This window comes from Alligator sinensis, unplaced genomic scaffold (assembly GCF_000455745.1).
Source record: "Alligator sinensis unplaced genomic scaffold, ASM45574v1 scaffold29_2, whole genome shotgun sequence".
Taxonomy (NCBI): Eukaryota; Metazoa; Chordata; order Crocodylia; family Alligatoridae; genus Alligator; species Alligator sinensis.
The window spans coordinates 1,143,562-1,155,639 of NW_005842194.1; the positions used below are offsets into that span (position 1 = coordinate 1,143,562).

At 47.6% G+C, this 12,078-nt stretch overlaps 1 protein-coding gene across 4 annotated transcripts; it reads left to right on the forward strand.

Annotated features, from left to right (window-relative positions):
* Window positions 1–1,001: 1,001 nt before the first annotated feature.
* HOXA11 (homeobox A11) lies at window positions 1,002–12,078 on the forward strand. Of its 4 annotated transcripts, XR_003094716.1 has the most exons (4): window positions 1,002–1,557; window positions 9,784–10,279; window positions 10,935–11,216; window positions 11,710–11,842. XR_003094716.1 is itself a non-coding variant. In XM_025207408.1 (3 exons), the coding sequence occupies exons 1-3, from the start codon at window positions 1,045–1,047 to the stop codon at window positions 11,940–11,942; spliced, it is 1,242 nt and encodes a 413-aa protein (XP_025063193.1). In that variant the 5' UTR covers window positions 1,002–1,044; the 3' UTR covers window positions 11,943–12,078. The 4 variants fall into 4 exon arrangements, 3 of the variants coding, with proteins under 3 accessions (XP_025063193.1, XP_025063194.1, XP_006026534.1); XM_025207408.1 differs by lacking the exon at window positions 10,935–11,216 and having other exon boundaries at window positions 11,710–12,078; XM_025207409.1 differs by lacking the exons at window positions 1,002–1,557; window positions 10,935–11,216 and adding an exon at window positions 1,769–1,844 and having other exon boundaries at window positions 9,733–10,279; window positions 11,710–12,078.

The following is a 12,078-nucleotide window of genomic DNA, read 5'->3' on the forward strand; positions in this document are numbered from 1 at the left end:
ATCTCCCCATATATAATATATATATATATAATTATATATATATATATAATAAAATATATATATAATCTCCCCGTTTTATTCCCAATCTTACTACAAACGTGTTAAAATGGCGGTGGAAGGGCTCTCTGTGCCCCTGATGTTTGATGGAGGTCTAAGACATTCCCCATGTTATTCGCACACATCTTTTCTTCAAATGAAAGAAGCACCAATAGCTGGGGGGATTTTTAATCACGCACAAAGGCACACAAATACGACGGAGCTTGTAACTTGACTTCCCCCTCCGCACCCTATTAAAAAAATGCAACCTAAGAGCAAAAGAAAGAAAAGACATGAAAGCGCGTTAATAATATCTTCCTTTTTTTTTTCTTCTCCCGGAGTATTTATTGAAACATTAATGTCAGGCTAATATTTCTGTCTCAATGCAAAACATAATTAAAGATAAAAAGATTAGCCCAGCCTCCTTCTTTGTAATTCGCGCAAAATTCAACGGCCTAAAGTTTAATTCCAAACGTCTGAATGCATTGATTTATACGCTCTTAATTCCTCCTGTCCTTAGAAGCTTGCGTTGTAGAATTCCCACGGACTAAAAAGGTTTCAGGCCACTTGATGCGAGGGAAGGGGGAAACAAATGTTTTGTATTTTTTCCACAGCAAGAGAATAATCCCATATTTAATCCATCTCCGCCTTGAACTCTTGGCAGGAACAGAGGCGGTTTGCAACGGGAAATAAAATTTGACAGCAGCATATTTCCTTTAAAAAAATTATAAGTATACCTGCAAAGCCAGGTCTTGTATTCCTATTTCGGAAAGGGCTGAGGGAGGGCGGGAAGGGGGACTTCCACCTGAAAATACTAAGTTGCTTTCGAGGGAAACAAAAGAAGAAGAAGAAGAGGAAGAAGAAGAGGAGAGGGAGGAGGAGGAGGAGGGGGAGGAGTAATTATAGTGATAATAGTAATAATAGCAACAATAGTAATAATCGAGGTGCTTGCAATGGTAGTGACTGCAATATAGAAATGATGTCACGCTGGTGAGGAAATGGCTTTAGATGTCCCCGTGTGCCCGACGGGTGAGAACGGGGCCTCCAACCATAAATTCAGGTTTCAAAAATATTGCCCTGTCTGCCCCCACCCCGTCAGTCCCTCTGCGGGCCACCCTAGCAATAAAACCACGACAGCGTTTCATACACGCAGATGCTGGCGCGGCCGGGCAGGCAGGCAGGCAGGCGATCGGAGCCCGCAGCGAGTTTGCGGGTGCGTCGTGGAGGTGTCTCCATGCCTTTGCGGCTAGGACAACGGGGAGGCCGGGCCTGCCAGCAAAGCCGCCCGCTGGCGGGCCGGGTCCCACCCTGCTCTGGCCCGGCCTGTTGTTGTTTCTTTTCTTAGGAGCCTCCTATTCTCCCTTCCCTGGGAATTGCCCCTTGCCTTCCCGGCCGCCCGATGCTCCTCCAGGCGCGCAGCCCTCCGCAGCTCTCCCATCCGAGATCCCCCACGAGAGCATCTTCCCTTCCCCCCGCTCCCTCTTCAGCGCGGAGGAAAGCGCCCTCCTCTCCGCAGTAAAGGTCAAGTCCTACAACGCAGGATCCACGGTCATTGCTGTGCGGTGACCCGGGCTGTGCCGGGGAGGGAGCCTCCGAGGCTCGCACTGCGCCTGCCGGGCGCGGGGGCCGTGGCAGTCACCCGGGGGCTCCCCATCTCTGCCCGAGCACCACCCCCCAGCCCCGGTGCCAGTCCCAGAGGGGCCGGGCGGCAGGAGGGAGCCCCGGCCCTGGCGGCCGGGCCCAGGGCTCCCCGCTCTCGCTCTGCGCCGTGATGTTTTGCAGCAGGCGGGAGGATCCCGGAGGCTGGGGTAAGATTTTCTCGCTCTTACTGCCCGGGGCTGCGTGTTTCCCTCCCCCGTGTTGCTGTGGCTCTGACCCCCGCGCAGGGCTCGAGATTTGGGCCTTTGCAGGCTCTTGTTTCCTCCTCCAGTGCCCCCGGCGCCCCTCTTCCCAGCCCCTCTCCTGCCCCTGGCATAAGCGGGAGGACCCGATTCTGGGGCTGGCAGGGGGCAGTGGTGCTGGTGGAGACGCCCACGGGAGTGGGAGTCCTGCCCGCGCTCTCCGGCTCCACCTTTCCAGCGAGATGCTGTGGCCTCGCCGGCAGGCTCGGAGGGGCAGAGGCAGAGCCGGGGTCCGGGGGAGCCTCTATAAAGGCTGATGGGGGGTGGGGGTGGCTGCTTCCCTGCCAAGCCGGGTCAGATCAAATTGAAAACCAATCGGCTGATTTTCTCCCTGGATTGTGCTCTAACCAGTGGCCCGTGCGTTGCTGTTTCATTCTTGATGAGAGTTAGGGGGTTTCTCCCCCCCTCCCCAGCACCCACCATATATGGCTGAATTTCCTGACTACTTCCTCAGAGCGGCTCTTTAACCTGTCTGCTTCCAGCCCTGTCTGCAAACAAATTACCGCAGGGTTTGCCCCTTGAAATGAAGCTGAAGTTCATCTCCACCACCTAGGTCAGCCCCTGCCCAGCCTGTGTTGGGAATAGCTGGGATGTTAGACCAGGCTTAACTTCGCGCGAAGGGGGGGGCACAAAACGAATGGGTTTAAATACAGAGACACCTTGGGTCGCTGTCGGCTGAGGCTGATGGCTGGCAACTTTCTAAATAGCTGCAGCTTTAGCCAAATGCAAAGTACCCGACTGAAGGGAAACTGAACCCGAAATTAAGAAGAAGGGCTCGACATCCCTCGCTCAGCCCCGCAGCATTGGCTGGGTTTTGCTAAGAGATCCCAGATCTCTGTTGCGCTACCCTAGCCACCTTCCTAGCTCCTTGTGTGTCTTCACGGCTATTCCAGCCACCGTGGAATAACATTGCAAGGGGCATTTTGAACCGAGGATAGTCAGGAGCAGCCCTAGGAGGAGTTGTGGGAGAAGGAGACTTATAAGGGAATCCTTATGTGACACGCGAAGCAGCAAACGCGCAGGAGAAAGTCACCCTCCCAGCCCAGAATCACAAGTGTGTTTTAGGACCAGAGCGTTGGAAAAGCGGGGTTTTAGTTGGTGTTATACAAATACATCGTTGTAAAGGTTGCAGGAGCCCAGCTAGCCGTATTACAATGCAGTTCTTAGAGTCTATCACCAATATTAAGTTAGCGCTTTGAAGTCGTTGCTTTGACAGTCTCGGTATAGTGATACTTCCTGTATCCACCCCCTGAAACAATCCTTGATGAAGAACCGCGCGGTGTGTTTCACGATCCGTGAGCAGGGCTCTCCTATAAAGTTAGCAATGTGCTACCGAGTAAATCCGAGGGGTTTCCAAAAGACTTGGGCACAACACATACATTATTTTCCATGTATAGATGTATATGTATAATGTATACAGATATATTTAAAAACCCTACCGGTAAGATTTGCTGGTAAAATTCAGCACGCATCCGAATTAATCATCTCATACTATAAACCAAATTATCTGAGAACCCAAATCGGTTACACTGACCGGAATTTTGCACTGAGCCCATCAAACCGCCAGCATAGCTCCCCAAGAATAATCACAACACAACGAGTTGGTCTGGCCATAGAGCTATTTTATTGGGCATAACTTTAAAACCTTAATGCTAAAAGCAGATTAGCTAGATCGCAGCAACTGGTCCTCGTTGTTTCCACCCTCAATTCGTTTATAACACAATCGTTGTCTGTGGGAGGCAAGGCAATGTGATTTCTGATTTTCGACGTATTTATTTCCTTGATTAACAAATGTAAGGTCAAGTTCAAGGCATCACTTGTAGCAATACTTTTAAATATCTGTCGGCGCTGGAATGTTTTGCTGGGGATGTCTTGGCTGTTTGGTGTTTGGTTCCTTGCAGGCAAGGAAGACATTTGTGATCGAATATGGTTGTGGCTGAAATCTCTGTTCTTGGGGCTTGGCGTGAGGCTTTTTCTCGGGACGGTGAGCTCCTCTTGATAGCTAGTCGTATTGTTTTATATCGCGGTTTCTCGAAATAAATGCTGCAGGTCCCCGCTAAACCGCTGTGGGGATTTCCACAGATCATACTTGCACATGAAAGGTGCTCGGAACCTGTTTACTACAACTGACATTAACGACCCAGTCATCTGTGGATGTGAATATGGGTGGAAGCCGGTTAATAGAGACGGGGTTTCTATATCAAGGGATTAGAACCGGGGCTGGTGTTGCTTTCGCAGACGTTTTAGAGCACGCCAACTGGTCCAGACACCCGCTCCCTGCTCCCCACATTTGCCAGTAGTCTCTTGCACCTGCATCTGCACCCGTGGAAAGAAATCGGTTAATGTGCGTTTTCAAGTGTTGGGGAAGTGGAACTGAGCAGTCGATGGAGGGGAGGTGGGGGGGGGACACTGATGCCATCATGGGCAGTCAATCAATTGCAGAAACCCTTGGACATCCAAACCCAGACTCCTTCTGTCCACCTTATTCCTGACTTTGCCTCCATTTTCTTCCTCAATGCTCACAAAAATACTGAGGCGCTGGCAAGAAACGTGGGCTCTGGGTCCCAGACACACGACCTTGAGACACACGCATCGCTTGTAAAGGTGCTTGGGGCGCGGGGTGGAGAAAACCCGACATTTTGCTTACAAAGGACAGGAAAAAAACGTTTGAAAGGAAAACTCTGTTTACTCGAATAAGTTTCCTGTTTAAGAAAGGAGCTCGGTGTTTACCTTGGGTGGGGTGATCTGAATGCACCCTCCCTTTCCCAGCAGCTCTATGATACAGCTCTTCTAGAAGAAGTTTTAAAATAATGAGAATTAAATGCTGAGCTCTCGCGATCGGAGGAGGGGTCCTGAGATATGATCAAATCCTAAAATTGATCCAGGAGAAGGAAAACTCCTGGTGCAATCCCTGTAAAGGGTTTAAATTAAGAAAATAATCCAACCCGCACACACAATCCACCCCAGTATATGCCATCATCGGTTAATTTGAAAACAAGACACAACCCCCAGGTCCCTTGCCTTTACTGGGGGTATTTAGTCCATGCTTATAAGCAAAGCGATTTCCACCATCCTCTGAAGCTATTCAGATATACGAAGCTGCGAGAGGGCAAGCGAGATGAACGCTGTTTACATTTGCTCCTGTTCCGCTACACAAATGGGCACCTCTGGGCAGAAGCAGGGTGACCGAGCCCCTGGTTGGGAGCCAGCCCTGAGCCTGGTCCCTATCCAAACACTGCCAAGGCGCTCTGCTGCGTGGAGAAATCTGCCGCTGGTTCCAACCCGAGGGGCAGCCCTGTTGCTAAGCCTTTCTCAAAATATCGGAGCAATACTTTTTTATGAACGTGTTAAGGAGATGTGTTTAGGTGGCAAACTATTTTGATTAGTACTCTATAGAGCTCATTAGCACGACGGTCAGAAAGGCACCCAGAAAAGAGAACCAGAGCTAATTAAAGAACCTGTAAATCTGGAATAATTTTTAATCCAAACACAAGGCACGATTTTTAAATTCGGGGAGGTTGAGACGTTTCCATCAAACGCTGGGCTGTGTTGCAACCTCAAAGATGCTCTTTTTTCATTTAGCAAACAGGGAGGGTTTCAGGGGCAAAGCAATGTTGCATATTTCTTCATTTTACCCTTTTCTAAAAAGTGCAAGTAGAGGTACTGGCTAGAATGACGCCTGGCACGGTTTGCCCTTGCGGCGCTCCCGCCAACCTAGCAGACAGCCTTACTGAAAATGCATTATTTTTTGCTTTTCAAAAGCAGCTCAAATGCAATATTTGGAGCAGCTCTTTTTCACGTCACTGTCATTTTCAGTCATTCTCATTTACTATCCGCTGTTCCTGAGTAATGCAAAAAAGAAAAAGAAAAAAAAAATACTCAACCAAATATGAAGGCTAGAGCGAGCCTGATCTTTGCTGGATTAATAACTGGAAATGTAACACAAAAAGTCAACACTTCGCATGAGACAGAACTTGACCTTTTAAAGAACCGCAATAAGATTTGAAACAGTTCCCCCGCGAGCCGAGCAGACAAACACTGGGCGTCCGAGGGGTGCCAGATCCCTTACTAGGCTAAATGTATATAAATATATATATATATAGGGATTGATTTTTTTTTTTGCTCGCTTCTCTTAGGTAGCTCTGAGCAAACCTGCTCCCCAAATCTACTCGACTCTTAGCCAGATTTGGCCAGGGGAAAAAAATGCCCCTATACTGTCCTGCAAAATACATAACGGTTTTACCCACGTCCGCCTCTCCCAGCCAGACCAGACACAACGCCAAGGAGGAAGGGTTGCATTTCTGCTTTGCAAAATGAAATGCCTCCTTTCGTTGACGTTGTTTTCTCGGAGATTAGCAGCCAAAGACATGGGGGGTGGATTTTTCTTTTCTTTCCATTTTTCTCTTCCTAAACGCGGAAGCCCCGATTCCAAATGAGACAAAATAATCTACCTTCGGATTGTGTTGAAAACAACAACATCCCACCAGGCTCCCTGCAGTTACCAAACCGGTCCGAGGCTCTAAGCGAGCATTATCTCTGTTTTCCCTTTACAGCAAATTAAGCGGAGAAGGAACGGTGTCCTGGGTGCTTGCTAATTCTGCTGTCTAGTTGCCCGCCGAAGCCTTTGCCATAATCTTCTCTAATTGTTCCCCCAATGCAATCGTTTGTCAGGGTGCATTTTATTTTCTCCCGCATTCCACCCTGCTCTAGTGGACCAAGTCTCCTGCTTGTTTGGGGAAGCACCTCCCCAGCTCAGCCAGAAAGAAGTGTGTCCAGCCCTACTACCCAGCCATAGGGTTATACTGGCGCAGCCTATTCTAATGGAAGAGGCACTGGGCTGGCATTATAATTCGCCTTCTCGCCTGCTTTCCTGGATTTTCCTTTGTTTCAGAAAGACCCCCCCACCCCAAGCACCCTAAGTCAGAGTCTGGACCTGCCCCGGCAGAAATGCAATGGAAAGAGGCGCAGGAAAGAGCCCCATACAAACCTTGCTCAGCACTGCACCCCAATTCAGCCCCCAGCTCTGGGATTTATTTAATGCAGAGGGGACGGCAGTGATTCCAAGTAGGTGGCGTCTCCCGATTAACCGTTGGTCAGCTCTGTCATGTCTGCTCTGACACAAGCTGAAGTTGACTGCCAAAAGTGCAATAAAACCGCAGGTCAGTCTAGAACTGTTTTCGGTTCCCCTAGACGCGCCGCGTTCAATTATGGCCTTTAAAAGCCCTAATACAAGTGCAAGAATTTGTTTGCCATCACACAGAGGCGGGGCAAGTCTCTGCAACGGTGGCGCCTTTGTTATCTCAAAGTCACTGAAATCCTCTATACATTCCTTTTTGTCGGGAAGGGTTGGGGGGGGGGAGAAATACATTATCATGTAAAGAATTGAAAGGACGGGAAAATGAGCACTACTGAGATACGAAGAGAAACCCCCCTCCCTTTTTAAAGGGGGTCTTAAAGGGAGAAAAAACTAAGTAAAGAGCAGTAGTGTAGAATTAAAGAATAAACCCGGCTGAGATGCTGAAAATTTCTATCACGGTCTTTAAAAAAAAAAGAAAAGTGTGGGGGGGGGGGGGGGGGGAATTAAGAAGTGTGGGGGGGGGGGGGGTGGCAGAATTTACAATCCCCAAACGACAATGCAATCTTCCGATAGCACTTTGATGGCATGCATATCTCTTCTTTCCATCCACTTTCTAGCAGACATGTCACACTGGAAGATTAATTAATAATTCCAAGATCAGCTCACAAACACTGAGAAAGCATAAAAGTTCTTGCAGCAAACCCAAAGAAAGAGTTCATTAAAGGGATATGTCCGAAGCATTTGATTTGCGATTGGTAACCCTTGTAAAATAATAAAAAAAGGCATATAAACACTAATGCTAATAAATTAGTTTACTCCACTACAAAGTAATTACTTGATAATATTGATATTTACAGCTTGAATCCAACTGTAATAGTTAACTATAATTTAGCGAAAATACATAATGAGAATATTTTTTTCAGTGCACAACATGATTAGATTTGTTATTGAGTCAGTTACAATAAGCCAAGCAATAAATAAACAAATCGATGTTGACATTTAAATACCGAAGATCTCCTGAATTTACAATAGAACTTTCCCCAGATGTATAAATACGTCTCCAACATTGTGGAGGTTCAAAAAAAATCACAATGAGGCTTTCTTGATATTTGCACTTTTCCTCCCAGCGCGCGCTCAAATCCACAGGAACACACATCTTGAACTCTGTCTCATTTCAGTGACACCACCATCCCCAGAGTTGTCTGTGGCCGTGGAATAGTTCTGTTTTTCTATTTGGAATAAATCCAGCCGGAACCTAAATATTTCTCTTCTGAAATCGAGCATCAGAATAGCAAAAAATATTTTTTTTTCAACAGCCTAAGGATGTCCATGCCTCAAAAGGTGCTGTATTTTTTGGCGCATTTCTCTGTTTTCTTTGGCACTGCTTATTCGGTGGGGTGTACATTTTTATTGGCAGAGAACTACTTTTTAGTCTCTGCCCTGTACAATCCGCTTTCTATATCATCCCTTTCATGCAACAACAGTAAAATCTTTACCACGTTTTGAAAATAGGTCTCTCAAGGGTCTCAACCTGCACCGACGGTTTGAAGCAGGGATCTGGGTACTGCAAGTTTGTTAGCACGGGTTAATACTATAGCAAATAATTTTAACTAAACTTCTGGCAATTAAACTTAGAATATTTGTCAAACCCGGATAACCCAGAGTCCATTGGTTTCCCAAGTATTTAGCAGCACTGTTGAGGCAAATAGATCAGCAAACACTCTTTACTCAGTGGTCTGCAGGCTAAAGGGCTTTCTGGCATTGCAAATAGAGAAAGGTTTGGAGGGGAGGCACGGAGTGAACCTGCACTGTGGGAATAAAACATTGTTAAATACCTCTCGCAAAGCTCGGCTGAAGCCTCACAGGGTATTTGAAGTTAATATGTAAGAAAGGGAAGGAAGACACTAAGCGCTTCGGAAGTGAACATGAATGCAAGCATGTAATCTATTCACCATGAAAATCAGTACAGACTTGACCCTGGCACATTCTTCCCAGCCATGTCTCCAGCAAAAAACCCTGCAGGGCGAGTATCTTCTGCAGGAACGGAGAGATTGCTTTAAGAGCACCGCCTGCTAGAAAGCAGCCCGAGGAGAGAAACGAGCACTTTGGCGCCGTTCTTTCTTTTATTTATTTTTTTAATTTTCTTTTTACATTTTTTTTTTCAAATTTACAAACAATCACGTAACAAACAAAAAAGGTCTCACCTAGCCCTGTGGGTATTTCTAATTCTTTCTACTCCACAACCACTGGGTGCAATTGGCCAGGCTGATAAGTACGGGGAAGTGTCTGTCATGCGCCTTTCTGTCCTCTAAGGGTACACAAGGCAAACCTGAGTTACATTTGAGCTTACGTGCTTTTAGTGAGAAAACCAAAGTGACGATCTGTTGCTTCCCTTGAGATGGCTACAAAGAAGAAAGGGCCCATACTTGCAGCTTGTCAATTTCAACATTTGGTCACATGACCAGCACCTCCCTGCTAAGGATGGGGATAGATTTCCACGTCAGCTTACGTCTCCAAATTTCTTACTTCACGGATCTGCTTCAAAGAGGCAGCTGCATTAGAGAATCATGTTAAGCTCAGCTAATGCGGAGAACCCGAGGTAGCCTAATGATGGATTTTGATGAGCGCGTTCCTTGTTCCTCTAACATGTATTTGCCAAGTTGTACTTACTACGTCTCGGCTCCTGATTTCTCCAGCCTCCCTTCTTTTCTGCCCCAGACCCCGTCTTCTCGCCCTATGACATACTCCTACTCTTCCAACCTACCCCAGGTCCAACCTGTGAGAGAAGTGACCTTCCGAGAGTATGCCATTGATCCCTCCAGTAAGTGGCACGCCAGGAGCAATCTGCCCCACTGCTACTCAGCAGAGGAGATCATGCACAGAGACTGCCTGCCTGCCACCAACACAGCTAGCATGGGCGAGATGTTCGGCAAAAACACAGCAAACGTCTACCACCCCACCACCAACGTCTCCTCCAATTTCTATAGCACGGTGGGGAGGAACGGGGTCCTGCCCCAGGCTTTCGACCAGTTTTTCGAGACGGCTTATGGCACCACGGAAAACCTGTCCTCCTCGGACTATTCCGTAGACAAGAATGGCGAGAAAATGCCTCCGGCAGCTGCTGCAACTTCAAGTTCGGAGGGAGGCTGCAGCAGGGAGGCAGGAGCCACAGCAGCAGAGGAGAAGGAGAGGCGGAGGAGGGCAGAGAGCAGCAGCAGCCCAGAGTCATCTTCCGGCAACAATGAGGAGAAATCCAGCAGCTCCAGTACGTATAAAGCCAGCGCCCAAGCGCTTTATGAAAGGGAGTTTGAAATCTAGCGCACCACCGCTGTTAAAATTTTATATGCTGTTTTATAAGCATATAAGGTTTATGAAGGGCCTTTAGATTTCCCCCAACAAAACTTTGTTATAAAAGGCAAGATCACGTGCTTAGTGCTGAAATTGGCCGTGAAATACCCACCGGCCAATGGATGCCTTAAAAAAAAATCTTTCTCCTTCCTTTTTTTTTCTAAATTATAATAAAAAAGGAGCTCTGTGGTCAAGTCTCGAAAAAATAATAACGTACGTTTGGTGCCTGTAAATTCACCAAAAAGGGATCCTGCCTCCTTTGATATCAATGTAATCCAGTGATTTTATAAAAGCCATGTGTTGCACCAGCAGTCTAGTTAGGGGCTGAATTCAAAGCCATCCCTGGTTTAACGACTGCACTAGAATAGTGTTTAACAGATAAAGTAGCCGCCTCAACTGTAGCAATATATTAAAAGAAACAAATTAACCTAAAGCTGGCCTTTTTGTCTAAAGGAAGCCATTTTACTAAGGCACTGTGGCAATTACGTGTTGCCTTCTGTCCAACAGTTTGTTACTTACAATTGTTATTCAATCTGTCAAAGTCTGATTTTTTTATGTGTGCTTTTTAAAAGGCAAAGCTAGTATACCGCTCGGGAAAATATACCTCGACAATGAACTGTACCAGAAAAGGAAGTTTTTAAAGGGATAGCAGCAATATTTAATGTAAAGAGCTTTGGAACCTTGAAAACCTTTCTACTCTGCTTAATGAACTTTAAACCGAGAGGGGCGAAAGGGGGAAAAGAATAACGTGCTCGCGTGGACAGAGAGGTTGGAAATAGCGGAGCCAGGAGGAATGCAGTGATTTCCTAGCAGGCTTGGGCGCAGGGGCTTTGCCTCTGATTGAAAGAGAAGAGGTAAATACAGCGGTGGGGGTGTGAAGCCGGGCTGTGTGTGCAGAATAAAACCTCCATGGGAATAGTCTCGCGAAAGACTGGGCTTGCAAATGTGCTCCCGGCTCTGGATCCCGTAAGGTCTGGCTGAAGGGATCCAGGTGAGGAAGGCTGAAATGTCTCTGCGCAGCTGTTGTTTAGTGATCAGTCCCGCCGGGGCACCGAGGACTTCCCGTAGGCTGGGAGCTGCGGGCTGAGCCCGGAGTCCGGGGCCGGGCTTGGCTGCGGGTCCTGCCCGGGTCCCTGCTCCGAGGGTCGGTGCTCGCAGCGATCGTGCCCCCCGCCCAGGCTCTGCTCGGGAGGCTCCGCTACAAGGTAAGGAGCCGCGTAGCGGGGGGCTTGCCCGCAGGAGCCAGGGAGCAGGCAGATTTTGCTCATTAATGCTCCCGGCCTGAGGGTTTCTCTCGCTCCCATCCGCTGCAAGTCTCAATGGCTTCTGCCTTGCTTCGCTCCACAGGTGGACAACGCACCCGGAAAAAGAGATGCCCCTACACCAAATACCAGATCCGAGAATTAGAAAGAGAATTCTTCTTCAGTGTCTACATCAACAAAGAGAAGCGCCTCCAGCTCTCGCGAATGCTCAATCTGACCGACCGTCAAGTCAAGATATGGTTTCAGAACAGGAGAATGAAAGAAAAAAAAATCAACAGGGACCGATTACAATATTACTCGGCTAATCCACTACTTTAAAACTCGGAGCGGGTTTCGAGAGGAGATTCCATTCAGATTTCTCCCTTGACAAGGTCAAGCCACAGGGTTACGTGGAAGGAAGAGGTGTGTAGCTGACGGGACTGGGAGACCTGAGATTTTACATACATGTAAATCC